Below are 27,634 nucleotides of genomic sequence, written 5' to 3'. Positions count from 1 at the left end.
GTCCCGCCGCTACTCTCCCCGTCCGCCGCTCCGCCCGGTTTTGGCGCCCAGGAAGCGGGCGGGGAGACTGGGGTGCGCGCAGACGCCGGGGGTCGGGGAGGGAAGAAGAGGGGGCGCCCCGAGGGCCGTGGAGGAAGGGAGAGGGGTCTGCGGAGCCCACCTTGCTCGCCAGCTCTTTGCTCCGCTCAATCCGCGCCCGCGTAAGGGATTCGATCCGAGACATAATCCGATGGGGCGGAGGGGAGGACGCGGCGCGGACCCAGGCGTCCAGCTATTGTGGGGGAGGCGGGGGGAGGGGTCCGGCCCGCACGCGTCGGTCTCGGGGACAGGAAGTCTGACTCCCCTCGCCCGGCACCCAGCGCCAGTTCCTCAAACCCTTGTCTCCTCCCCCGCCCGAGCTCAGGAAGGGGGAGGCGGAGCGCAGGGAGGGCGGGTGCCGGCGCGCGGGACGGGGCGCCCGGGCCGTGCTGGGGCAGCTTGAAGTACTGGGGTGTCCCTGGACAGGTTTGAGGGGCCCCTCTGCCTATTTTCGCGCCAGCGCCTGGGGGCGCCCTCCAGCCCCAGACGCCGCCCGTTAGCTCTGCTTTTCCTAAAACCCACCGGTGTCCAGCCCCGAAGCCAGGTCTGGCTCTCCCCCGCGGCCTCCCAGCTACCGCCGAACCTCTGGCTTCAAAGCCCTGCGGCCGGAGGAGTGCATCCGCCCCCAGCTCTCCAGGGAACCAGGGGACCAGTTCCTTCCTGGCCATGGGGCCCGTCGGAGCAAGCCAGAGCGGATAGACCCCTTTTACGACTTGGGGCCGGGGCGGCGACAGGGAGGGGAAATCAAAGGGGAAGGAGAGGCTGGGTGTCCGGCAGGCTGGAAAACGGCAGTGCCCAGGAGGTCCAAGAAGGCCGAGGCCAGGCTTCCTCCAAGCCCGCTGGGGCCTCCCTGACCACACTGCTCATCCTAGCTCTGTGTCTGCCTGCTGCTTTGCGGGCCGCTGGCGGCACTCGCCACCTTCATTGAAGGCTAGGAAGCTGAGGCACCCCGGTCCCCGCTGTTGCAAGAGGAGCAGGAAGCAGACTAGAGGGCAGGGGCGGTGAGGGCACGGGCGGTCTCCGCACAGGCAGGGGGCAGCACGGGCATCCTGAACCGACCTCCAGTCTGCCCACTCCCTCACATTGCAACGCCCTTCTGCGACCCAGGGTATGCCGGATGCACAGACAGCCTGGAACAGAGCCTTCTAAGTGGGCAGGGGTCTTCCTTCCCCAAAGGTGTGGGGGAGGGGAGGCTGCCGGGGCAGCGGCCACAGGCAGCAGCCCCCTGACCCAGTTCAGCTGGCAGCGCCCGGCTGCAGGTTTCGAGCCCAACTCAGCACTCTTGAAGGTGCCAATTTTAGCCTCTGCCACTATTTTGGGCTGCACTGCCTCACCACTGGCTGAGCGGGTTGGGCTCTGCACCCCCCACACTGCTGCTCTGGCTTCCCCTTCTGCCTAGCAACTCTCTCTCCAGCTCCTCCTTCACCCTTTTTCCCCGTTCAGGATCCTTACATAGCCAAGACCAGAAAAAAGGGAGAGGAACTAAATCACGCGCAGGCCAGGTGGGATGAAAAACAGAAGCAGGACGGACTTTCCCAGCAACCAGGCTGCTTGCTGCAGTCTTGCACCTGCGGGGGAGACTCATGGAAGGCCCCAGGAACTCCCCAACACCAGCAGTGCGGAGGCCCCAGAATTCTAGACTGCACCTCCCGGCAGTGGGCGGCCGAGGTTGAGGAAGGAATGCACTAAATTTAAAAACAGACAGCCTGAGGTCAGAAGCCCTGCCCCGTCCCCAGGGCTCCGCCCACTAGGGGCCCAGAGCCTCCCGGTGGGCTGGGACCTCGGCTGCCATCCCAGGCCCAGGGCCAGCTAAGGATAGACTCTTAAAGGGCCAAACTTCAGCCTGGATACCCGATGGACGAGGAACGCAGGGTTTTGGGAGAGATAATTCAGCCCACAATCTCAACCTAGCAGGTCTCTATAGAAGAAGAGGCCCTGACCTCTAAGCTCTTTCTGTCTCCCGCCTCTAGCTGCAGGCTGCCTCCTATGCCACCTGCCACTTGTCACCCCACCCCTCACCCTGTGCCCTCTTCTTCCTCTTGGGGGTGAGCAGCCAGGCAGGGGAGGCTGTTCCACCTTCAAGAACACTTGAACTGACTGCGCCAGGCCTGCAGCTTGATCAGTTTCCATTTTCTGGATCCAGCTGTGAACCCCCTTCCTTTTTCCTTGGCATCCATGACCCCATTTTCCCTAAACCCCTTCACTCTCACTCCTATCCAGTGATATCTTCCAGATTTTCAGAAACTGTGGTGCTTTGGGGTATTTTTTTTCCCCATATACAGAAATAATTTCTATCAGAATCTGAAAGTAGCCGCCCCCTTGTGCAGCCCCTCTGACTTCCTGCAATGCGCCTCTCCCACTTCAGGCAGAGCCGCCAGGTCCCTGGGCCCAGGTGCTCGACTGTCCAGGAGGCCGCTTGTTTTCCTTCTTATTTTCCTGGACCCTGTGTATTCCTTCTGGGAGGGTGTGGTGAATAGCACCGCCTCCAAAGGCCGGCCTGCAGAAGCCCCAGGGAAGAAGGGCGGGGAAGGAGGGGAGAGGCTGCTGAAAGAGGCAGAGGCAACTCAAATGCAGCTCCAGGGTGTGCACCGCAGATCCACTTCTTACCGGCTGTGGGATCTTGGCCGAGTAAACTTGGCCGCTAGGTTATCTAGTCTGTAACACGGAGATTAAAACCCTCCTCTGTGCCAGGGTAGTTACAAGAATTAACTGAGGTGACCTCTGGGAGAACGTTTGGTCCAGCGTGCAATGCTAATCAAGTAGAAAGGAATGAGCCACTTCCTTCTCTCCCAGCAGCACCGGCTGGCTCCCTCCCCTCCCCTGGCCCCACCCCCTGCTGTTTACCTGCTGGTGGCCCCCCTGCTGCGCAGAGCTGAGGAGGGGAGAGATTACCTCCAGGCAGGCACACTCAGCACTCAGCGGAGAGGGAGGAAGGAAGATGACCAGGAGACCACAGGCGATCGATCGGAGGCAGTGAGGCCCGGGGTGGGGGAGGCCAGGCTGAGGGGTCCCGGTCCCAGCTTCAAAGTGCCTGCCCACATTCTCCTTGCTTGGCCAGGTTGCTCTACTCCCCCCGGGACTCCCAGGCTGAGGGTGGGCCCTGGGATCTGGATGGCCCCTGGGCGGTACTGGCTTCCTCCCAGGGTCATCCTACCCCCAGACTCCCCTACCCTGAGCCAGGAGAACATGTGGGGAAATGCCACTGCACCCCAAGCAGACTCCTGCTGCCCCATGGGAGGGAGACTCCTGGGCCCTGCTGCGGGGGAGCCCCATGCCCCAGGCATTCCTCTCCACCACCCAGCCCCCCAAGAAATCAGCCCTGCCTGAGAGGCTGGCCTGGCAGAGGCACTTCTCTGGGGTCCTTAATGTCCCGAGGGTAGGGAGGTACACGGATCCTGGGGGAGGCCACAGGAGGAAATGGCGGGGTGGTGGTGGTGTGGGGGATCCGCTGCCGGTAACTGAACAAAGTGGAGATGCCCTCTCCCAGCGCCCGGCCAGCTCCTGGCTTCACCAGAGCCCACACACCTTGGCCTCCTCCGGGGATGCAGGCGGCACAGCCACCCGAAGCCTGCTCCCCTAATCGCAGGCTCTCCTGCCTTCCACTCTGCCCAAGGTTTAATTTCACCTCCTTCAGCTGCTGCTCCCACCCATCAAATTATGAGTGTACAAAGTGCTTTGCCGACCCTATGACTCTACCAAGAGGTAAAAACGATGGCTGTGATGAGGATCATCATTCGCCAATGGCTAAGCTCTCCTCGGCCCACCTCTTAGCCCTGTGCGGCCTCCAGAGACGGAGGCTTGGGTGGTGCCTCAGCTCCCAAGGCCGCTGGCCCTGTTCCCCGTGCAGCTGCCCACAGCTTGTACTAAGCTGGAGGTGAGGCAGAAAGCAGAGGAGAGGTGATTTGCTAGGATAGCGAGGGGGAGTGGGCTCTCACCATGGCCCTGAGTCTCTAACAGGGGAGGCAGGGAAATGGGGAGGGCAGCAAATCCCAGGCCTCCTGTCTCCCCCCCAGCCCCGCCCCGGCAGACTCTTACCTTGGTCTTTCCCGTCATGCCCAGGAGGAAGCTGAAGGTGCGACGCAGGGAGGAGCCTGCCCAGGTGCCCGAGCCCCCTTCCAGCTGGCTACAGCTGCCGAGAGAAAAGAAGAGGTGAGGCTGCACAAGAAGGAAGAGGTGCTCCCAGAGAGACAGAGAGACCCTGGCCAGCAGAGAGCAGGCTGGAGGGGGGAGGAAGGACTGGGAGACACACAGCCCCTTGCCCTGACCTCCTGCCCTGGGCCTTCCTGGAGGTGGGCTCTAGGGTTTCCCAGGCCCCTCTATTTATAAGGCAAACGCCAGGCTCCACCCAGATGCCTGCAGGCTCCCCCTTCCTACCTAATCCAGGCTCCAGACCAGACGGGAGCGCCCAATCTCCTCTCTCTTGCTGCTCCCCACCGGAAGTGGGATGGAGTAGGGGCTCTCCAGGGGGGCATTTTCCCCTCTCAGAACAACAGCCTTGTGTACGACCATCACTGCTGTTTGGAAAGGGCCTCTGGGCCTCGGGCCAATAAGGACTGAATTTCCTGGGATTTCATCAGCCCCATCCCATGAGCTAATCCCAAAGCCAGAGCCAGGAGGATATGTCAGCTAGAGAATTTCAGGACCACAAATCAGAGCCCCATATCTTAAAGGGCCCATGACTTGCTCCGGCCGCCACGGTCTTAGTAGGCTGACCCACCCTAATCGGGCTTCGGCCACAGCAGCCAAATAAACAGGTGCTGATTTCCCATGCTTATTTACATGGACCGATACCAGACTGGCGCCCTCAAGCCCTGCCCTGGAAGATCGTCCAGCAGTCCACTGCCTGCCCACTTTTATGTCATTGACAACAGCAGGCAACTCCCTCTCTTTGACTGCACTGACACTCTGGGATCCGGCTGCTCCTTTTCTTCCTCTCATTTTTTCCTCCATCCCATGGGGCTACCAGGAACCTGGTGAGCTCTCCCTCAAGCAAAGAGAATGGGGTGAACTCTAGGCAGCTCAGGCGGAAGGGTCTTTGGAGCCCTTTGATCAGAAGTGTAAAGGGGACCAATGTTTCAGGAGGCAGAGAGACCCCTGGAGCTGCAAACGTCAGGGCCCAGACTCAGCGCTCCTCCCCCAGTAGGCCTTGAGTCCCCAAACTCACCGTTGGCTGAGGTCAGTGGCAGAGAACCGAGATAAATTCCCTGCCAACACAAAAGGAGACGTGAAGTGCCCAGCTAGAGCCAGACAAAGGCGCCCAGGGCTGCCTCCCCACCCCCTCCACCTGGATCAGGTTCCCAAGCTGCAGGTGCCTGTGACGCCATTCCTGAGGGCGGGCACGGGGAGCCCCGAGGGAGGGCGGGGTCTGAGTGGAGCAGAACTGGAGAACTTAGGAAACCGGGAGCAGAGCTCCGGGGTTGTCTAGGGAAAGGGGGCTGCAGGCCCCACATTTCAGTTCTGTTTCTGGGGAACAGGAAGGGCAGGGCTTCTGTACTGAGCTCCCGGCGTTCTGTGCTCAGTGCCGCATCCCACGGCAGGAACCTGTGGAGAGCCCCGCTCCATCCCGTGTCCTCCTTCACTGGGGCGGAGAGTCTCAGAGGGCCCAGGTCCCAAATCAGATCTAGGGGCTCTGGGGCGTCTAAGCCCTAGGCAGCAGGCTCTCGGGGGTGGTAAGGAGCAGACAGGGGAAGGGGCCACCTCTTTACCCCACCATGTACTCACTAGCTGCATTGGGGCAGTCCAAGAGGCTATTGATGCCACTCATGGATACAGACTTGGAAAGCATGCCGCTGGTCGTGTGGTCCAAAGAGCCCTCAGATGGATGACAGGAGCCCTGGCCCTGGAATCAAGTCAGGGGTCTTCACCGAAAGGCCAGGCCTCGCCCGCCCTCAGGCCCTTCATCCTGCCTGGCCACCTCCATGTCTCCTGTCGCATATTCCACTTGAGATAGCTGGGAAAGTATCTCGGCTATTTAGCATTCATTACTGTGCTGCCCTTCAAGCCCCTCTTAATAAGCTATCTTAAGAGAAAAGATTTTACATTGAATGGCTATGGGATGACAAACTCAGTCAGGCAGGTCATGAAAAAGAATGAAGCAGGCTGTGTTCAAGAAAACAGAGAGGCCAGCGCTGAGGCTCACTAGGCTAATCCTCCACCTTGCGGCGCCGGCACACCAGGTTCTAGTCCCGGCCGGGATGCCAGATTCTGTCCTGGTTGCCCCTCTTCCAGGCCAGCTCTCTGCTGTGGCCAGGGAGCACAGTGGAGGATGGCCCAGGTGCTTGGGTCCTGCACCCCATGGGAGACCAGGAGAAGTATCTGGCTCCTGCCATCAGATCAGCGCGGTGCGCTGGCCGCAGCGCGCTGGCCGCGGCGGCCATTGGAGGATGAACCAACGGCAAAAAGGAAGACCTTTCTCTCTGTCTTTCTCTCTCACTGTCCACTCTGCCTGTCAAAAATAAAAAAATAAAAAATAATAATAATAATAATAAAAGAAAACAGAGAAGGACCGGCACTGTGGCCTAGTGGGTAAAGCCACTTCCTGCATTGCCGGCATCCCCTATGGGCATTGGTCCACTTCTGATCCAGCTCTCTGCTGTGGCCTGGGAAAGCAGTGGAAGATGGCCCAAGTCCTTGGGTCCCTGCACCCACGTGGGAGACCCAGAAGAAGCTCCTGGCTCCTGGCTTTGGTCTGGCCCAGCTCTGACCATCATGGCCAATTGGGGAGTGAACCACTGAATGAAAGACCTCTCTCTTTCTCTGCCTCTCTGTAATTCTGCCTTTCAAATAAATAAATAAATCTTGAAAAAGAAAGAAAACAGGGAATAAAAATGTTCATAGACTGTGCTCAACCTTTATAAAATGACTTTTTCTCTGGGGCCAGGATTGTGGTGTGATGGGTTAAGCCACCACCTGCAATGGGTGCTGGTTCAAGTCCCAGCTGCTCCACTTCCCATCCAGCTCCCTGCTAATGCGCCTGGGAAAGCAGCAGAAAATTATGCAAGTGCTTGGGCCCCTGCACCCACATGCTGAGATAAAGCTCTTGGCTCCTGGGTTTGGCGTGGCCCAATCCTATCCATTGTGGCCATTCGGGGAAGAACCAGCAGATGGAAGATCTCTCTCTCTCTCTCTCTCTCTCTCTCCTCTCTATAACTCTGCCTTTCAAATAAATAAAATAAAATAAAAAAATAATGACTTTTTTCAAGCCCACACAGAGCATTAGAAAAATTGGCCAGGGGCCAGTGGTGTGGCACGGTGGGATAAGCCGATGCCTGCAGTGCCAGCATCCCATATGGGCACCTGCTTGAATTCCAGCTGCTCCACTTCAGATCCAGCTCCTTGCTAACACACCTGGGAAAGCAGCAGAAGATGACCCAAGTGCCTGGGCCCCTGCACCCATGTGGGAGGGCCAGATGCAGTTCCAGGCTCTTGGCTTTGGTCTGACCCAGCTCTGGCCATCGCGGGCATTTGGGGAGTGAACCAGCTGATGGAAGATCTCTCTCTCTCTCTCTCTCTCCCTCTCTGGCTTTGTAACTCTGATTTTCAAATAAATAAATAAATATTTCAGAAAAAAAAAAAGAAAATTGGCCACATACAGCAGGTCAAGTCACTCTTTGGGACCCCTTTATCCCGTATGAGAATGTGAGTGTGTGGCCCAGGTGCTCCACTTCCGATCCAGCTTCCAGCTAATGCTCCTGGGAAGGCAGCAGATGATGGTACAAGTGCTTGGCTCCCTGCACCCATGTGGGAGGACCAGGAGGAGTTCCTGGCTCCTGCCTTCCTAACAGCTCTGGCTGTTACAGCCATCTGGAGAATGAACCAGTAGATGGAAGATCCCTCTTTTGGTCTCTCCCTAACAGTCTTTCAAATAAATAAAAAAATCTTTAAGAAGACAGGCAGGCAGACAGAGAGTAGGCATCTGTACTAGAGAGAGGGTAATGAATCGGGAGGGACCCAGGCAGCTTCTGGGTTTGGTGATCTGTGTCTTTTTTACCTGAGATAGTTACGGGCGTGTTTGCTTTGTAATCATTCATTACACTGTACAGTTATGTTTCCTGTTTCTTTCTTTTTAAAGATTTATTTACTTGAAAGAGTTACAGAGAGGCAAAGGGAGAGAGAGAGAGAGAGAGAGAGAGAGAGAAAGAGAAAGTCTTCCATCGGCTAGTTCACTCCCCAAATGGCTACAACAGCCAGAGCTGAGCTGATCCAAAGCCAGGAGCCAGCAGTATCTCCTGGGTTTCTCATGTGGGTGCAAGGGCCCAAGGACTTGGGCCATCTTCCACTGCTTTCACAGCCTATATCAGAGAGCTGGATCAGAAGTGGAGCAGCCAGGACTCAAACCAGTGCCCATATGGGATGCCGGCACTGCAGGAAGTGGCTCTACCACAGCACTGGCCCTTGTGTTTTCCTCTTTTAAAGATTTCTTTAAATGTATTTATTTGAAAGGCAGAGAAACAGACATCTTCCACCTGCTGGTTCACTCTCCAAACGACTGCAAAAGCCAGGTCTCAGCCTGGTCAAAGCTGGGGGCCAGGAACTCCAACCTGGTCTCCCATATGGGTGGCAGGGGCCCAAGTTCTGGGGCCATTTATCTTCCATTCATCTCTCAGGGTCATTAGCGGGAAGCTGCCAGGATTTGAACTAGCACTCTAATATGGGATGTCAGTGTCACAAGTGGCAACTCGACCCATTATGACACAACCCCAGCCATGAGCTTTCTGTTCTCTTAAAAAATTTATTTATTTTCATTTTATTTGAAAGGCAGAGAGACAGACAGACAGACAGATCTTCCAGGTGTTGATTCACTTCTCAAAAGCCTGCAATAAGGCCGGCGCCGCGGCTCACTAGGCTAATCCTCCGCCTTGCGGCGCCGGCACACCGGGTTCTAGTCCCGGTCGGGGCGCCGGATTCTGTCCCGGTTGCCCCTCTTCCAGGCCAGCTCTCTGCTGTGGCCAGGGAGTGCAGTGGAGGATGGCCCAAGTCCTTGGGTCCTGCACCCCATGGGAGACCAGGAGAAGTACCTGGCTCCTGCCATCGGATCAGCGCGGTGTGCCGACCACGGCAGCCATTGGAGGGTGAACCAACGGGAAAGGAAGACCTTTCTCTCTCTCACTGTCCACCACTCTGCCTGTCCAAAAAAAAAAAAAAAAAGAAAAGAAAGAAAAGAAAGAAAGAAAAAAAAAAAGCCTGCAATAGCAGGGGCTGGGCCAAGCAGAAGCCAGGGGCTGGGAGCTCCATCCAGGTCTCCCACATGAGTGGCAGGGGCCCAGGTATTTGAACCATCACCTGCTGTCTCCTGGGGTGTGCGTCAGCAGGAAGCTGGACGTGCAGATCCAGGACCTGAACCTCGGCCTTCTGATACGGGGCACACGCATCCCAACCAGGGGCTGCACAGTTGTGCCAAACGCTGCCCTCAAACGATGTATAAGTTAAAAAAGAAGAAGAAAAGAAAAAAAAAAGAAGAAGAATAAAAGCAAAAAGTCTGTAGGTTTATGTTTAAAAGAATTTACTTATTATTTTTCTTTATTTGAGTGGCAGGGCGCGCTCCCATCTGTAGGTTCAATTACCACCTGCTCACAACAGCAGACAGAAGCCAGGATCTAGGAACTCAGTCTGGGTCTCCCTCATGGATAGAAGGAACCCAGCTAATCCAGTCATCACCTACTGCCTCCTGAGGTGCACATTAGCAGGAAGCTGGAGTCCAAAGCAGAGCTGGGATTTGAACTCAGGTCTGCTGATGTGGGTTGTGGGCATCTCTACCACTAACCCAAACACCTGCCCTCGACTCACAGATCTGAAAGTAACTTCCTACATAAAGATACTGGTCAAAAAGGAAATCATAATGGAAATGTAAAGATATTTTATACCTGGACAATCAAGAAAATACTAGAGGAAAAAAATGTGAGATTTGACCAATGTGGTATGGCAAGGGCAATTTGTAGCCTTAAAATGCTGCTATTAAAAAAGTTTTAAAGCTGGACATTAATGAGTTATGCCAGCTTTAAAAGTTAGAAAAGAATGGAACAAACCCAAAGAAAACAGAAGGAAGTGTATGATAAAGATAAAAGGAGGAATCACTGACACAGTAAACAAAGATAAAATACAGGGAGCAAGGAAGATGGGAGTTTGTTTTTTAGGAACAGGAAAATAAAATCCTCTGATAAGAGTGATAAAGAAAGACAAGTCACAAATAAAGTGACAATGAAAAAACCACAGAAATACCAATGATTAAAACCAGAAGAGAATGTTACCTACAACCTCTTGCAATTTTGAAAGCACAAACAAAATGGACCCATTTTTACCCTCCCCCCAAGAATACACACACACACACACACACAGATAACTTACCAAAAATGAATCAAGAAGAAATTGAAAGTCTGAAAGGTCCTATTAAAGAAATGGAATCAGCAGTTAATCATCCTATAAACAAAACAAAATGAAAACACCAGGCCAAACAGCTTTTATAGGCAAGGGACAGCTCTTTCCTGGACAGACAGCTGAAATCTTACACAAATTTCTCCAAAGAATAGAAAACAAAAACTCTCCAGCTCTTTCTATAAACCAAATGTGATCTCGATTCTAAAGCTATGCACAGGCAGTATGACACGGAAAATTAATTATGGGCCAACCTCTCATGAACATAAGTGTAAAACTCTCCAGCAAAACACCAGCTAACTAGAGTAGATTTTAAATGGCCACAAACCACAGCTCCTCCCCTTAAGGAGGAGTCTCTTTGCTCACTTGTGAATCTGCGCTGGCCCGTGACTTACTGTGATGAATCAAATGTGGCAGAAGAGGCATTGGATGATGTTTTGGGGCCTAAGCCTCGAGCAGCCTTAAAGCTTCCACCGTCACTCACTGGAATGCGACTTCCATCTGAACAAGCCTCCGCGGGCATTCTGCAGAGGCCACCGCGTGGATGGCACCAAGGTATTGAAACTGGCAGCCTGCCAGCTGACCAGCCAGGGGACCGTCCTCGACAGTGAGCTCTGTGCAAGCCGCTGGACGGCTGCAGCCCATGCACCGGTCCAGGTGAGACTGGCAGAACAGCACAACTTTCCGTCGAGCCCATCCCAACTTGCCACTCACGGAATTGTGAGAAGAAAACGTTTTAAGGCGTTGAATCGAGGGTGGTGTACTCTATAGCCATGGGTAGTTAATATCACAAATGAAACAATGTAGTGTACAAAAAAAAAAAAATCCAGCATGGCAAAACTGCAGTTCTACTAAGACCACAGAGTGCTTCACTGGTTGACCTCAGGAACACAGTAAAGGAGAAAAAATAGAATGGTCTCGGTAAATGCAGAGACACATAGGACAAAATTCAGCAGTTGCTTGTTGTAAAACCAAAGCCTTGGCAATTAGGAACAGAGGGAATCTTCCTTAACCTGATTAAGAATGTCTTTCAGGGGGCCGGCACTGTGGCAGAGCGGGTAAAGCCGCCACCTGCAGTGCTGGCATCCCTTATGGGCACCGGTTCGAGTCCCAGCTGCTCTTCTGCCTATCCAGCTCTCTGTTGTGGCCTGGGAAAGCAGTAGAAGATGGCCCAAGTCCTTGGACCCCTGCACCCACATGGGAGACCCTGAAAAAGCTCCTGGCTCCTGGCTTTGGATTGGCACAGCTCCGCCTATTGCAGCCATCTAGGGAATAAACCATCAGATGGAAGACCTCTCTGTCTGTCTCTACCTCTCTCTGTAACTCTTTCAAGTAAATAAAATAAATTTTTAAAGAAGGATTATCTTTCAAAAAGCACAGTCCAAAATCAACCCAAGATGTGCTCCCTCTAAAATCAGAAGCAAGACCAGGCTGCCCACTATCACGGCCTCTGTTGAGTGTTACACGAACGAACGCAGCACAATAAGGCACGAGAAAGAAATAGCAGGAATGCGGACTGGAAAAGAAAAAGGAGCTTGTTTAGTGGTAGCATGATTGTCTCCTTAGAAAAACAAACAAATCTACGGGTAAATTGTGATGCTTCAGTAGGGGTCAGCAAGATGAATGACATTAAGATCACGGCGGCAGTATTAATTAAATTCTACTTTTATAAACCAAAAAATTACATTTTTTTTTGACCAGCAGAGTGGACAGTGAGAGAGAAAGACAGAGAGAAAGGTCTTCCTTTCCCGTTGGTTCACCCTCCAATGGCCGCCGCGGCTGGCGTGCTGCAGCCAGTGCACCGCGCTGATCCGATGGCAGGAGCCAGGTGCTTCTCCTGGTCTCCCATGGGGTGCAGGGCCCAAGCACTCGGGCCATCCTCCACTGCACTCCCTGGCCACAGCAGAGAGCTGGCCTGGAAGAGGAGCAACCGGGACAGAATCCGGCGCCCCGACCGGGACTAGAACCCGGTGTGCCAGCGCCGCTAGGTGGAGAATTAGCCTAGTGAGCCACGGCGCCGGCCACACATCTTAAAAAATAAGAAAGTTATACTAGCAATCAAAACTCTAAGTAACCTAGAAGTGAATCTAATAAAGATTGGTCAGTGTGTGTCCTGGCTGCTCCACTTTTTTTTTTTTTTTTTTTTTTAAGATTTATTTATTTGAAAGTCCGAGTTACAGAGAGGGAGGAAGAGACAGAGAGAGAGAGAGAGAGAGAGAGAGAAAGATTTTCCATCTGCTGGCTCACTCCCCAGGTGGCTGTAAGGGTCAGGGCTGAGCCAGGCTGAAGCCAAGCGCCATTAGCAGGCCGTTAATAGGGAGCTGCGTGGAGAGTGGGCACTGGCTGCTCCACTTCCCATCCAGCTCCAAGCTAACGCGCCTGGGGAGCCAGCGGAAAATGGCCCAAATACTTAGGCCCCTGCACACATGTGGAAGACCAGGATGGAGTTCCAGGCTCCTCCAGGCTCCGTTGAGGCCATTTTGGGGGGAGAATCAACAGATGAAGGTTCTGCCTCTTTCTCTCTTTCAAATAAATAAAAATTAAAAATGAATAAAAGTAAAAGTCACATAAAAATGCCAAAGAGCTAGAACAGTCAAGATTATCTCTCTTTTTTTTTTTTAACATTTATTTATTTTTATTTGAAAAGCAGAGTGACAGGAAGAGAGAAATCTTCCATCTGCCAGGGGAATCCGGCTGCACAAACACCCAGGGCTGTCTCAGGCCAAAGCCAGAAGCCAGGAGCCTCATCCGGCTCTGCCACGTGGGTCCCCCGAGGACCTGGGCCAATAGCAGGAAGGGCTCGGCTCAGAAGAGCATTCGGGACTCCTGGAATCAGGATAGAAGACGTGAGCGCCCCAAGCAGCAGCTTAACATGCTGCTCCACAAGCCTACCTCCCACCCACCTTTTTTTTTTTTTTTTTTTTTTTAAGATTTATTTATTTAAAAGGCAGAGCAGCAGAGAGAGAGAAAGTTATCCTGCATCCACTGCTTCATTCCCCAAATGCCCAGCCAAAGCTAGGAGCTCAGAATTCCATTCGGTTCTCCTGCATGAGTGGCAGGGGCCCGAGTCCTTGAGCCATCATCCACTTCCTCCCGGGGTGTAGTAGCAGGAAGCTGGCGCACAGGGAGCCCAGCCTGGCTTGCACCAGCGCTCCCGGGTGGGATGTGGGTGTCACATGCGGCAGCTTAACCTACTGCACCGCATCGCTTGTCGCCTGTCCCACGAGACCATCTTACACTGAAGACCAAAGCTGGGGGACCCACACGATTAGAGTTTAAGGACTTACAGTACAGCTACATGAAGGAAGACGCTGTGATGTTGGCATCAAAGCAAGTCAAGAGATCACTGCGGTGGAAGAGTCCAGAAAGACATCACACAAACCCAGTCACTGACTCTCAACAAAGGTTCCACAGCAATCAGCGGAGAAGACGCTGCTTCTACAGTGAGACAACGGGGTAACCAGCTATGTGGGGGAGAAGCTAACCCTCCGCGCTGACATGCACAGAAATTGAGAGGAGTCACACACTTAACAGGCCTGCCTCGTGGCATAGCAGGTAAAGCCGCTGCCTGTGGCACCAGCATCCCATGCGGGCAGCGGTTCGAGTCCCGGCTGCTCCACTTCCGATGCAACTCCCTGCTAATGTGTCTGGGAAAGCAGTGGAAGATGGCCTCAGTGCTTGGGTCCCTGCACCCACGTGGGAGACTTAGAAGAAGCTCCTGGCTCCTGTCACTGTGGCCATTTGGGGTGTGAGCCAGCAGATGGAATCTCTCTCTCTGTAACTTTGCCTTTCAAACAAAAAATAAATAAGTCTTAAAAAAACTTTATTGAAAGCATTAAATGGAGAAGTAAAACATTTTGGGGGGAGCAATTGTCGTGGCACATGGGACCCCACACCCCATACTGGACTGCCTGGAATTGAGTTCCACCTCTGCTTGAGGTCCAGCTCCCTGCTAAAGCACCCAGGAGGCAGCAGATGATGGCTCAAGTGCTTGGTCACTGCCACCTGTGCAGAAGAGCCAGCTGGAGTTCCTGACTCCCGGCTTCAGCCTGGTCCAGCCTCGGCTGCTGCAGCCATTCAGGAGTTAAATGGAATGGAAGATATCTTTCTTTGTCTCTCCATCACTCTGCCTTTCAAGAAAATAAATAAATAAACCTTCTTTTTAAAAAGTCACACGGGGGTGCCCGTGCTGTGGCTCAGTGGGTTAATGCCCTGGCCTGAAGCACCGGCATCCGATATGGGTGCCGGTTCTAGTCCCGGCTGCTCCTCTTCCAATCCACTCTCTGCTATGGCCTGGGAAAGCAGTAGAAGACGCCCAAGTCCTTGGGCCCCTGCACCCACATGGGAGACCCGGAAGAAGCTCCTGGTTCCTGGCTTTGGATCGGCGCAGCTCCAGCCATTGCGGCCATCTGGGGAGTGAACTAGCAGACAGAAGACCTTTCTCTGTCTCTACCTCTCTCTCTGTAACTCTGTGTTTCAAATAAATAAAATAAATCTTAAAAAAAAAAAAAAAGTCACATGGGGCGGGGGCAGGGAGTAGCGGTGCTGTGGTGTGTTAGTTAGTTAAGCCACTGCCTCATATCACATGGGTGGCAGTTCATGTCCTGGCTACTCCACTTCCAATCTAGCTCCCTGCTGGCGCACTTGGGAAGGCAGTGGAAGATGGCCCAAGTGCTTGGGTCTTGTACCCATGTAGGAGACCTAAATGAAGCTCTTGGCTCCTGGCTCTGGCCTGGTCCAGCTTTGGCCGTTGTGGCCATTTGGGAGGGGAACAAGAAGACAGATCTCTCTCTCTCTCTCTCTCCCTCTCTCTGAAACTATCTTAAAAGTCAGAGTTACAGGGACTGGCGCTGTGGCATAGCAGGTAAAGCCGCCGCCTGCAGTGCTGGCATATGGGTGCCAGTTCAAGTCCTGGCTGTTCTACTTCTGGTCCAGCTCTCTGCTATGGCCTGGGTAAGCAGTAGAAGATGGCCCAAGTGCTTGGGCCCCTGCACCCGCATGGGAGTCCCAGAAGCTCCTGGCTCCTGGCTCCTGGCTTCGGATTGGCCTAGCTCCAGCTGTTGTGGCCAACTGGGGAATGAACCAGCAGATGTAAGACCTCTCTCTCTCTCTCTCTGACTCTGCCTCTTTATAGCTCTGCTGTTCAAATAATAAATAAATAAATATATATATATATATATAGTAAGAAAAAAATTAGGGGCCGGTGCTGTGGCGTAGCAGGTAAAGCCACTGCCTGTAGTGTTGGAATCCCATATGGGCGCCAGTTCAAGTCCCAGCTGCTCCACTTCCGATCCAGCTTTCTGCTATGGCCTGGGAAAGCCACAGAAGACAGCCCAAGTTTTTGGGCCCCTGTACCCCCGTGGGAAGACCTGAAGGAAGCTCCTGGTTCCTGGCTTCGGATCAGCACAGCTCCGGCCGTTGCGGCCAACTGGGGAGTGAACTAGCGGATAGAAGACCTCTCTCTCTCTCTCTCTCTCTCTCTGTCTCTGTCTCTCTCTCTGTATAACTCTGACTTTCAAAAATAAATCTTAAAAAATTAATTAATTAATTAATTAGTTTTTTAAAAAGGCAGGATTACAGAAAGGGAGGGAGAGTCAGAGACAGAGAGCTATCTTCCAGTCCTGGCACCTCTACTTTTGATCGGCTCCCTACTAAAGCGTCTGGAAAGATAGGGGAAAATAGTACAAATACTTGGGCCCCTGCCACCCATTTGGGAGACCCAGAGCTACTGGTTCCTGTCTTTGGCCTGGTCCATCCCTGGCTGTTGCAGCCATCTGGGCAAGGAACCAGCAGATGGAAGAACTCTCTCTCTGTCTCTCTCCCCTCTCTCCATTTCTTTCTGTTGTCCTGCCTTTCAAATAAATAAATAAATAAATAAACCTTTTAAAAATTAAATTAATAAGTCACATCATGAGTTCTGAAATAAAAGAACATACGAATAATAGTAAAAAAGAGAAGAAAACAAAGACCCTAAAAACCTGATGAAAAGTGGGCAAAAGACATGAACAGAAATTTCACAGCCCAGGAAGCACAAATGGCCAATACACCTATGAAAAGATGCTCAATTGTGCTTGTAATGAGGATAATTCAAATTAAGGGCACAATGAGTTTTATAACCAGTCTCCTGGCAAACTGCAGAAGTCCCAGGATGCTAGCTGCTCAAGAGGAGGAAGCGGGTGGGGACCCCGCTCTCCTGCGCTGAGAAACAAGTGGCCGATACCTTAGAATGATGTTTGCACATTTGCACAGTGCACAGATTCCCCTCGGGGTCATTCTGGCAGATGCGCCCTGAGAGATAGTGTGCAGGTGATTCACAGGGGCGCCTTTCAGAATAGCAGAGTGGAGACCTTCCAAGTATCCCCCACCAGCAGGATGGAATGCAAGTGAATGGAACATAGCCATTTGTCGCATTAAATTAAAAATCATGGCAGAAGAACATACAAGTTAGAGAAAATTTTGTAGAATGTGGCATCATCGTTTTAAAATTCAAAAACAAAAAATATAAGAGAGAGAGAGAGATTATTCGGGAGACATATTTGTGTTAAAACGGTTGCATGGTAAAATTCAAGACCACGGTGGATGCTGGTGGGCAGGAGTGGGAATAAGACAAGGGAGGAGTGGATAAATAAATGCAAATCTGTCCGTGGTGTCCAGCTGCCCGCCCTCTGTGCTAGCAGGCCCCGTGGGGTCTCTAAGATCCTCCTGTGTCCTCTGTGGTCCTTAGGGTTTTGGTTTGCAAGGCCCTGGGCATTCGTGTTAAGATATTATATGAAAAAGACAAGGGGCAAACACAGCCGATGATTAGCGACTCTTGCAAACGGGAGCGCACAGGTCCCATAGAAGAACAACAGAGACTTTTAAAATGAAGCACCCAAGCGGCCAAACAAAATGAAGTTTAGCGCCAGACGTGGCTCCGGACAGGTCACTCTATGGGGCCTGGTCCAGCGTCACGAGTCTCAGTTTTGTTGGCCTGTGGACCTTGCTGGAGTGCTTACTCACGCTTGCTACGAAAGCAAGAAGGAGAAAACAAAACAGGCGAGGAGATCAAGCAGAGGGCTCAGAGATTAGGGGGAGATAGGGCGAGAGTTCGTCACAGCGGTTGAGATGCCCGCATCCCATTGCAGGATGTCTGGGTTGGAGGCTCCGCTCTGCTTCTGACTCCAGCTTCCTGCTAACCGTGCACCTTCCAAGGCAGCAGGTGCTTAGGTCTCTGGGAGACCCAGACTGAGTTTCAGGCTCCATCTGGGGAGTGAACCCTTGGTTGGGAAATTCTCTCTCTCTCTCTCTCTCTCTCTCCTCTGAGTTTCAAATAAATAAATATATAAAAATTTAAAAAATAGGTGAGGAGAGTGATCAGAGCAGGGAGACTTAACAAGAGGGGGAAAGCTGGAGGGAAGAAAGGGAAGGAAGGAGAGGTGTCATCGCAGCGGGGTGGGGGGAGGCAGCCGCAGGTGCAGTGAGGCACAGCGAAGCCGGGAGAAGGGGGACCATTCGCTGGATTCACCAGCCTCCACGCCAGGCACTGCAACCCTTTCCTCATCTAACAATCACACTTTTGAAAGCTAGTTTGACCATTCTGATGTTCAGAAAGATGACATGAATCGCTCAGCTGATAAAAGAAGGATCTAGGGGTCAGCCTGACTCCAAAGTCCTGTTCTTTCTTCCACACTGCACTGGAATGGGGCCGGGGAAACTGCGGATTTGCGGAGGGAGAGGGCAGGCGGTGGGGGTGGGGTGGGGGGGTGAGGGTGGGGGTGGGGGGATGGGGGAGTGGTGGTAAGATGGGTTCTTGCCGCTTCCCTCCCAGGCTCTCCGCCCCCTCCTCAGCCTCTCTCTCCCAAGCCACAGGTGCCCCACCAGTGGGGCTGGGGTTGGACGCTCAGGCCAGCTACAGCATGGGCAGAGGGGAGGCAGCCCCCAGCCCCTGGGCTTGAGGCATCTCCCTGAGCTCAGGGGCCCTCAGCTAGCAGATCCCGTGGGGCGTCTCGGGTCACCATGTGCCCGCCGTGTCCTTGGATCCGGGTTGAGACCCTCACTCCCCGGTTCTGTTCCGGGAAGCCAGAGGCTGGGAAGTCTCTCTCCTTTCTCACGCAGCCCTCCTGTGGTCACTGTTAGAGGACTGCTGTCTTCACTTGATCTTAGCCAAAAGGTCGAGAAGCGATAAGGACTGCTGTCTTTTAGGGTGCCAGATGCCCAGTGTCACCCCACAAATGCTAAGTTCAGCTGGGAAGCGTGGGCCCCACAGAAAGAAGCAGTTATACCAACCAGGGGAACAGGGGCCTTTTAATGAGAGGAACAGAGGTACCCACATCCACATGGACACAGAATGTCTTAGAGAAAGGACAGAGGCTGGATACCAAGAGACAGGGACGGAGCTTACATTACAGACCGGGGCGCGGGGTGGGGAGGGTGGGCAGACAGAGGGGCATACAGGGCAGATTCAGAGCTGGTCAGATGGGGTCGGAGTGGCGCCTGGGCACACAGAGACCCCGCAGCTGGCAGAACAGAAGAGGCACAGAGCGGCGGGACAGGCGCGGGGCAGGAGAAGGGGAGTGAGGCGGTGGCCTCCGTGGGGATCTGTCTGTCCATACCGGGCGGGAGGGCTGGCCACCCTGGTGCTGCAGTCCCTGAAAGACGTCCAGATCCTCTTGGCTCTGCAGTAAGGGGGTCTCCTGGGGGCCTGGGCATCCCGACGCCTGCAGTCGCCTCCTGAAACACACATTGCCACCGCTGCCCTGTGTATCCAGCAGCCAGTGACGGGCACCAGGGAGGAACACCGCCTCGGCCCAGCCCTGCCGCTTGCCCCCAGCCCAGCCCTTCCTGTCGGCAGGCGAGGCACAGCCCAGACCCAAACTGGCGCCTGAGGCCTTGGCAAGAGCTGCAGAACTGGCTGCAGACAAGGGTGCCCCCTGCTGGTCAAATGACAGTACAGCAGTCCAGAAGAAAGCCGGTGTGGATGGGGAGGTGAGGGACAAGCTGTGTTTTCATTCCTTGCCTGGTTTCTGATGCTCACCTTTGCCCTACCCAGCTGAACAGTGCATTCAGAGCCCCTGTTGCCCTCTTCCCAAGGCTAGATGGATAGCACCTTAAAAACCCAAGGCTCAGCTGGCACCACATAAGGGGGTACCCAGGACATCTCTGCAGGCACTGTACCCTCTCCCCCCCATCCTCCTCCGTCACTCTGCAGCCAGCCCTGCCCAGGAGCTAGAAGCCTGGGCCACTCACCAGAGCTAAAGGCACTTGTTCCAGGGGACCCCGGTCAAGGTGGGAAAACAGGGCTCTTCCATGGCTAGCAGGCCTCTGTGGCGACCACTCACACCCAACGCTTCACACCGACCCCCGGATGTTGTTTCTGACTTCCTCTGTCTTTGGGGAAGTGGTCAGGGACTTTCCAGGGGGCGGGGGGAGAGATGGGCCCCTCTCCCCAAGTGTGCTGGCCTGCGCAGAGCTCTGTATCGGAAGAGCTGTCCTCCCCACCCCCCGGCTGCAGCACTGGAGGCTGCCTCAGCCTGGGACCCAGCACACTGGCAGGGATCTGACCGGGAACGAAGGGAGGGGCCAGGGTCACCGGGGAGACACCTGTCTGGAAGGCGGGGCTCAGCCTCCCCAAGGGCCTACAAGAGGCCTGGAAGGACACGGACTCCAGGTCTCCTCAACTAGTGTCATGCTTCAGAGATGGTTGTCTGGGGGCCCAGCATTGTGGCGCAGCAGGTGCAGATCCAGCTCCCAGCTAAGGTGCCTGGGAAAGCAGCGGAAGAGGCCCGAGTGCTTGGGCCCCTGCACCCATGTGGGAGACCCAGACAGAGTTCCAGGCTCCTGGCTTCAGCCCCGCCCTGCCCCAGCCATTGTGGCCATTTGGGGAGTTAACCAGTGCATAGAGGATCTCTCTCTCCCCTTTTTTCCCCCTCTCACTAACTCTATCTTTCAAACACATAAAATAGATCTTAAAAAGATGGTCGTCTCTCTAGGGAGATAGTTGGGGTGCCAAGGACACCGGAATATTACTTCCTAGGCTTGAGGGAAGGAGGGACAGAGGGGACCCTGCGGCTTACCTGCTCAGTGGGTCCTGGCCAGGCCCCCAGCTGTGCCTTTTGAAGGGGTCGTAGCCACGGCTATCGGCCCGGAAAGCCCCCGACCGCCGGAGGGGCACTTCATGGAAGACATTCCTCGTCTCCGGCTCCTTTCCTCCCTTGCCCTCTTCCTCTTCCTCCTCCTCTTCCTCCAGCTGCTCTCTGGATTCCACTGCGGACAGAGAGCGGCGAGTGTGGCCCTGGGGCCCCACGTCTCCATCTGCGAGGAACACTTCTGGGACGGCTCTGTTCATGGGAGGCACGCTCAGGCCGGCCTGTGCCGAGAACAAAGGTGATGGTGAGCAGAGTTCTGGAACGCTGGGCGCTCGGAACCAGCAGGATGTCACAGGCAGGCAGGCCCCGGAGCGCCTGCGTCACCCCTCACTTCACTGAGACACGGAATTGGAGCAGGGCTGGCTCAGGGCCAGAAAGATCTAGACCCTGGGTCTTCTGGCTCCCAGTCCAGGCTCCTTCCTAGATCAAACAGAACAAGCACCTTGGTGGCAAAAAGGCAAGCCAAGGGCAGCAGGTGTTGTTCCAGGCCTTAGTGAGTTCAGTCTAGGGTATGAGCACATGGGTGTGAACACACACACACATGCACACACTCATATGCATCCTTATGTGTGTACACAGGGAAAAGTGATGACCCGGCTGCAGCATGCCGAGTGCTGTGGAAGTCTCCACAGAGGGCTCTGGGCTGCCCACGGAGCCAGCAGAGACTGTGAAAGGAAGTGGAAAGAGGCAGGCAGTCTTGGAGAGCAGCCTGGAGGGCGCGGATTTGGCCAAGGGGAAGATTCTAGGCTGATTCGGGAGGAGGAAGGGAGAGGGTGTTATGATTTCTTCCTTGTAAGCTCTGGTCCTGTGGGAAGTCAGGAAAGCTGTGTGACATATGTCCATGTCACAGAGAGCAGGACTCCAAGCATCAGCCCCATCGCCCCACCCCCTCCCCGGGGGGCCCAGCCCTCACTGCCGCCAGCACTCCACTCCCGGTTTGGTTGGCATCGGGGCTCACCTCGGTGTATCTCAGCGTTAAGAACTCTCAGGGGCTGTTGAAGTTGCAAATGATAAGCCCACTCCAGCAAGCAGCAGCAAGAGCCAGGAGCACCTGGATGGTGCAAAGGCAGGAAGGGAAGTGGCATTTGCTGTGCGCCTCTGGGCACTGGCCCCCATCTACCCCCGGGGGCCGAGGCTCTCCAGCCCGGGGCTGCCGGGATGAGGGTACCAGGCTCCCTGTCTCCCCTACCACTCCCAGCTACTAAAGTGTAAGGAGTGCCCAGGAGGACCAGGAAGCTATGAATCAGTCTGCTCCTCCCAGGCTTTCCCCACGTCGGCCGGGAAGTGCAGGTTGTCAGAGACTTGTCCCTTCCACCTACTTTCCCCTCTCAGCGCACGCTGGCCCCTGGCCCCACCCCATCTGGAGCTGCTGGGAGAGAGTACTTGGGCATCCTCGGGCGACTGTGGGGAGGAAGGGAGAGAGGCGCTCAGGCCCCTGAGGATGGCACATGCCGCTGCCCTCGGGGTGGACCGGAGGTGACAAAAGGAGAGGCCTGGGAAACTGGCCCAGGCCCTGTGCCCACCCATGCCCATCTTCCTGGGAGCGGTGCAGAGGGAACCCCTTGGCCAGCCCCCAGGGGAGATCCTCTGGGAGGGGCAGGGGAGGGGAAGAGCAGGACCTGCAGATGCTCACTGGACACGACAGCGACCCAGGGGCACTGGCAGGGTGTCGCGTGCTCTGGTGTCCTGGGAGCACCGAGAAGCAGAAAGGCCCCTGCGGTGCTGCAGGATGGACTCGGGCACGCCGGGTGCTTCTCGGTGCCTCCTGCCCCTGCCTCAGGAAGAAGGGCGAGCGCCACCGCTGACCTGCACACCGTGCTGTCTCCTGCCCCTCTTCGGCCATCCAGCAGGACCAGCTGGAGTCTGGGCTCCTCTCTAAGGTCAGCCTTTTCCCTGCGTCACTGTCATCCCACTCACCGGCTCCACCCGCTGTAAAGACGACTCAGCGTCGTCCTGTTTTCTGACCTCTGTTCCACATGCAGTAATGCCAACACTTCACACTCTTTCCTTCAAAAGATAAGGCTTATGGGGCTGGTGCGGTGGTCCAGCACGGGTTAAGCCATTGCCTGTGATGCAGCATCCCAAATGGACACCAGTTCTAGTCCCGGCTGCTCTGCTTCCGATCCAGCTCCCTGCTAATGCGCCTGGGAAAGCAGCAGAGGATGGCCCAAGTACCTGGGCCCCTGCTACCCACATGGGAGACCTGAAAAAAACTCCTGGCTCCTGGCTTCAGGCTGGTCGAGCCCTGGCCATTGTGGCCATTTGGGGAGTGAACCAGCAGAAGGAAGATCTCTCTCTGTCTCTCCTTCTCTATCTGTAACTCTTTTTTTTTTTTTTAATTTCTTTTATTTTTTCCTCTTTTTTTGTTTTTGTTGTTTTCTCTCTGTAACTCTGTCATTCAAATAAATACATCTTTTTAAAAAAATAAATAAATAAAAAAAATTTTTTGACAGGCAGAGTGGACAGTGAGAGAGAGAGACAGAGAGAAAGGTCTTCCTTTGCCGTTGGTTCACCCTCCAATGGCCACCGCGGCCGGCGCGCTGCGGCCGGCGCACCGCGCTGATCCAATGGCAGGAGCCAGGAGCCAGGAGCCAGGTGCTTTTCCTGGTCTCCCATGGGGTGCAGGGCCCAAGCACCTGGGCCATCCTCCACTGCACTCCTGGGCCACAGCAGAGGGCTGGCCTGGAAGAGGGGCAACCGGGACAGAATCTGGCGCCCCAACCGGGACTAGAACCCAGTGTGCCGGCGCCACTAGGCGGAGGCCTAGTGAGCCACGGCGCTGGCCAATAAAAATGTTTTTAAAAAGTTCATGGAGGTGCTGGTGCTGTGGCACAATCCTCCGCCTGCGGCGCTGGCATCCCACATGGGCGCCGGTTCTAGCCCTGTCTGCTTCTCTTCCAATCCAGCTCTCTGCTGTGGTCTGGGATAGCAGTAGAAGATGGCCCAGGTCCTTGGGCCCCTGCACCCATGTGGGAGACCGGAAGAGGCTCCTGGCTCCTGGCTTCAGATCGGCATAGCTCCAGCAGTTGTGGCCATTTGGGGAGTGAACCAACGGAAGGAAGACCTTTCTCTCTGTCTCTCCCTCTCACTGTCTGTAACTCCACCTCTCAAATAAGTAAGTAAAATCTTTAAAATAAAAAGTTCATGGAAATGGAATTAAAAATAAGTTGGTGCATTTTGAAATGCATGCACTTTTTTAATAATATGAATTTTCCATGAATTTTTTGAAGGCCCTGCATGTAATGCCTATTTCTGCTTCTATCTGGGGCCCTTTTCTCTCTCTCGATGTGCCCACAATAACAATACTAATAGTGTTTGCTGAGCGCCAAGTGCAAGGCTACTTGCATTGCACACGTTATCAGTTATCAGCAAGTCCATCCACATCCTCACCAGGGAGGCGTTATCATTCCTGTGATTTCACAGGCAAAGCTGAGGCTTAAGAAGGTTGGGCAACATCCCAAGGTCACGTGGCTTTTGAAGGTGGCGGAGCTCGCAGATACGACGCGTTTCAAAGCCCTGCACCACCTTAAAGGAATTACAGTCTCCGAGTTTTGAACAATGGGTGTCTCCCGGTGTTAAAATCCTGTGTTGCTCTTTTTTTTTTTTTTTTTTTTTTTTGACAGGCAGAGTGGACAGTGAGAGAGAGAGACAGAGAGAAAGGTCTTCCTTTGCCGTTGGTTCACCCTCCAATGGCCGCCGCGGCTGGCGCACCGTGCTGATCTGATGGCAGGAGCCAGGAGCCAGGTGCTTTTCCTGGTCTCCCATGGGGTACAGGGCCCAAGCACTTGGGCCATCCTCCACTGCACTCCCTGGCCACAGCAGAGAGCTGGTCTGGAAGAGGGGCAACCAGGACAGAATCCGGCGCCCCGACCGGGACTAGAACCTGGTGTGCCGGCGCCACAAGGCGGAGGATTAGCCTAGTGAGCCGCGGCGCCGGCCTTTTTTTTTTTTTTTTTTTTTTTTTGACAGGCAGAGTGGACAGTGAGAGACAGAGAGAGAGAAAGGTCTTCCTTTTCCGTTGGTTCATCCCCCCAGTGGCTGCTGCAGCCGGCGCACCGCGCTGATCCGAAGCCAGGAGCCAGGTACTTCTCCTGGTCTCCCATGGGGTGCAGGGCCCAAGCACCTGGGCCATCCTCCACTGCACTCCCAGGCCATAGCAGAGAGCTGGCCTGGAAGAGGAGCGACCGGGACAGAATCCGGCACCCCGACCAGGGCTAGAACCCGGTGTGCCGGCGCCGCAAGGCGGAGGATTAGCCTAGTGAGCCGCTGCTCCAGCCTGTGTTGCTCTCCTAAGACTCAGTAGAAGGCCTAAGAAAGTACCGCTGACCAGTGCATTTGGCGAAGGTTAAGCTCTTGGAGGAGGGGACCCGAGACACTGCTGGTCTCGGTAACGGTGGGAAACCATGGGACACAGAGCAGGAAGACAAGTAAGGGACTTCCTAGAGCCCCTTCCCCACCCCCAGCCCCATCTCCAGGGAGCATCTGGTCCCACACCTATTTCGGAACCTCCTATCTCTCAGCAGCGGAAGCAGTGATGTGACATTAAATGTGATCTCATTCAGGAGCTAAATAAAGCTGCTTGTGAGACCCAGCCCGGGCCGCACCCTCGCAGGGTTTCCTGCGGCTTGGGAGCCAGGGGAAGATGGGAGGAAGGCAAGGGAGAGACTGGTGGGAGGGAAGGAGGGGGAGGCCGCTCCGTGGGGGCCCCAGCTGGGATGTCAGGAGATGGAGGAGGGAAGATCTCTGGCAGGGGGTTGAGGCCACCTTGTTAAATCTCATCTCTTTGTTGTTGTTGTTTTTAAAGATTGATTTGTTTGTTTGTTTGAAAGGCAGAGTTACAGAGAGAGGAGGGGAGAGAGAGAGAGAGAGAGAGAGAGAGAGAGAGAGAGATCCTCCATCTGCTGGTTCACTCCCCAAATGGCCACAACAGCGTGGGCTGAGCTAGGCCGAAGCCAGAAGCCAGGAGGCTCGTTTGAGTCTCCCACGTGGGTTCAGGGGCCCAAGCACTAGGCTCATCGTCTACTGCTTTCCCAGGCGCATTAGCAGGGAGCTGGATTGGACGTGGAGCAGCTGGGACTCAAATGGGCACCTATGTGGGATGCCGGCACTGCAGGCAGCAGCTTAACCTGCTGTGCCCCAGCACCGGCTCCTTATTTTGAGAGTGAGAATAAGTAACCCACAGGCCAAGACAGACACAACTGTGGTGGAGACCGGTCATCATGAGTGAGTACCCACAGCAAGAAGCAGCTGTCCTCTGTGGAGAGAAAGGAGGGGACAGAACAGTCTCTGGTAACTTAGAGCAGGGTTCACAGACGCTATGACCCGCGGGGCACATCTTTCCTGCCATCTCTTTTAACTGGTTGGGGAAAAAAAATCATACTTTACAACACAGAAAATTAGATGAGATCAAACTTTGTGTCTAGGGCCAGCGCTGCAGCGTGGTGGGTTAAGCCGCCGCCTGCAGTGCCGGCATTCTATATGGGCGCTGGTTCAAGTCCTGGCTGTTCCACTTCTGATCCAGCTCTCTGCTAATGTGCCTGGGAAAGCAGTGGAAGATAGCCCAAGTGCTCGAGCCTCTGGACCAATGTGGGAGACCCAGAAGAAGCTCCAGGCTCCTGGCCTTGGATTGATGCAACTCTGGCTATTGTGGCCTTTTGGGGAGGCAGCCAGCAGATAGAAGACCTCTCTCTCTCTCCCTCTCTCTGTCTATAACTCTGTTTCTCAAATAAATAAAATCTTTTTTAAAAAATTAAAAAACTTTGTGTCTATAAATAAAGGGTTTTTTTGGAACAAAGCCTTACTCATTCATTTACATATTGTCTTGGGCTGTTTTTGCCTTAGCAGCAAAGCTGGTAGTCGCGACAGGGACCGTATGGCCTGCAAAGCCCAAGATATTTATTATCTGGGTCTTTACCAAAAAAGTTGGCAGGCTCCTGGTCTAGAGCCACTGGGTCTCCAAATCTCAGTGGGGAGGAGAGAGACATCAAGCCTTGCGTTCCCAACAGAGCATTCTGCAGCCAGTGTCGGGGAGGCGGGCACACGGAAGCCCCAGCAGGAGTGGGCATGTGGCCTAGTGCTCAGGCTGTCCATAGCCCCTGTCAGAGTGCCAGCTCCGCTCCCGATCCCTGGCTCCCGCTTCTGCACGTCTTGGAAGGCGGCACACAATGGCTCAAGTGATTGAGTCCCTGCCACCCGCAGGAGACCTGGATTGAGTTCCTGGCTCCCAGCTTTGCCCTGGCCTAGCCCTGGCCATAGTGGACATCTGGTGAATAAACCAGAAGATGGAAACTCTCTGTGTGTCTCTCCTCTCCATCTCTCTCTGTGTAACTCTTTCAAATAAGTAAATCTTAAAAAAAAAAAAAAAGGAAGCAGCTTCCAAAAGAAATTAGATGGAGGTTCCAAAGAAGTTAAATTTGTCCATTCTACTCCCTCTGTTGTCTTAGAAATCTGAAGGAGGTATGGGGCAGGCAGGGCCCTCGGTTATGTTTGCTGCCAGCAACTACTGAGGCTAGGAACTGCAGATAGCAACCAAACAGCGGGCTGGCCCCGCGGCAACACTGCCGGCTCCTTAGCAGCCTGAGGGGCTTCCTGCAACTGTGTCTCGTGTCCACCCCGTGTCCCGTGTCCTGTGCTGGATCCTAAACCTCCTGAGGGTGGGCAACAATGGAGAAGACCCATAAGCCCTGGGCGGCAAGGCCGAGGCCAGCTGACGTGTGTGCTGGCTTCTCCTCCGGGGCTCCTGGCCCTGGTAGCACAGGGTCACAGGAAAGCCTTTGATGGTTCAACGTTTAACCTCCCGTAGCTTCTCCCCTGGGAAGTGAACCATTAATCCGAAGAGAGCTAACACTGAGCTTCTCTTGGCCTCAGCAAAGAAGGCCCTTGGGGGCCCCGTGCCTGCACGCTCCTGCTCACAGGACAGCTCCGTGCACGGCAGCAGCGCCTGAGCTTCTGCCACCTCCCGCCACCCCCACCCCCACCCCCACCCCCGCCAGCTGGAACGCCGGGGTCCTGGAACCCATTCTCTTCTCTGACATGCAGGTCTATGACAAGAAGGCAAAGGC

General features: G+C 54.5%; 1 protein-coding gene and 1 long non-coding RNA gene across 12 annotated transcripts in view; one reads left to right on the top strand and one right to left on the bottom strand.

Moving 5' to 3' along the window:
- ARHGEF2 (Rho/Rac guanine nucleotide exchange factor 2) overlaps positions 1 to 27,634 on the bottom strand; it is a 52,213-nt gene that overhangs the window by 23,123 nt on the left and 1,456 nt on the right. For 2 of the 11 annotated variants that reach the window (XM_017345803.3, XM_002715396.5), the window contains exons 1-6: positions 20,502 to 20,914; positions 19,041 to 19,158; positions 10,423 to 10,461; positions 5,800 to 5,917; positions 5,243 to 5,282; positions 4,114 to 4,207 (exon numbers count right to left, since the gene is read on the bottom strand). In XM_017345803.3, coding sequence (XP_017201292.1) covers positions 4,114 to 4,207; positions 5,243 to 5,282; positions 5,800 to 5,917; positions 10,423 to 10,461; positions 19,041 to 19,158; positions 20,502 to 20,773 — 681 coding nt within the window. In that variant the 5' untranslated portion in view covers positions 20,774 to 20,914. Of the gene's footprint in view, positions 1 to 160; positions 386 to 4,113; positions 4,208 to 4,343; positions 4,402 to 4,452; positions 4,612 to 5,242; positions 5,283 to 5,799; positions 5,918 to 10,422; positions 10,462 to 19,040; positions 19,159 to 19,674; positions 19,804 to 20,501; positions 20,915 to 21,531; positions 21,620 to 27,634 lie in introns of those variants that run through there. The other 9 variants (XM_017345805.3, XM_017345806.3, XM_070077567.1 and 6 more) reach the window with 8 other exon arrangements.
- On the top strand, positions 4,138 to 7,658 carry LOC138850534 (uncharacterized). Its single transcript, XR_011390383.1, has 2 exons — positions 4,138 to 4,227; positions 7,390 to 7,658. It is a non-coding gene; the product is annotated as an uncharacterized lncRNA (long non-coding RNA).

Source organism: Oryctolagus cuniculus, chromosome 7, assembly GCF_964237555.1.
Source record: "Oryctolagus cuniculus chromosome 7, mOryCun1.1, whole genome shotgun sequence".
NCBI lineage: Eukaryota > Metazoa > Chordata > Mammalia > Lagomorpha > Leporidae > Oryctolagus > Oryctolagus cuniculus.
The sequence above is the reverse complement of the archived record's forward strand: the minus strand, read 5'-3'. Positions and strand labels throughout refer to the sequence as shown.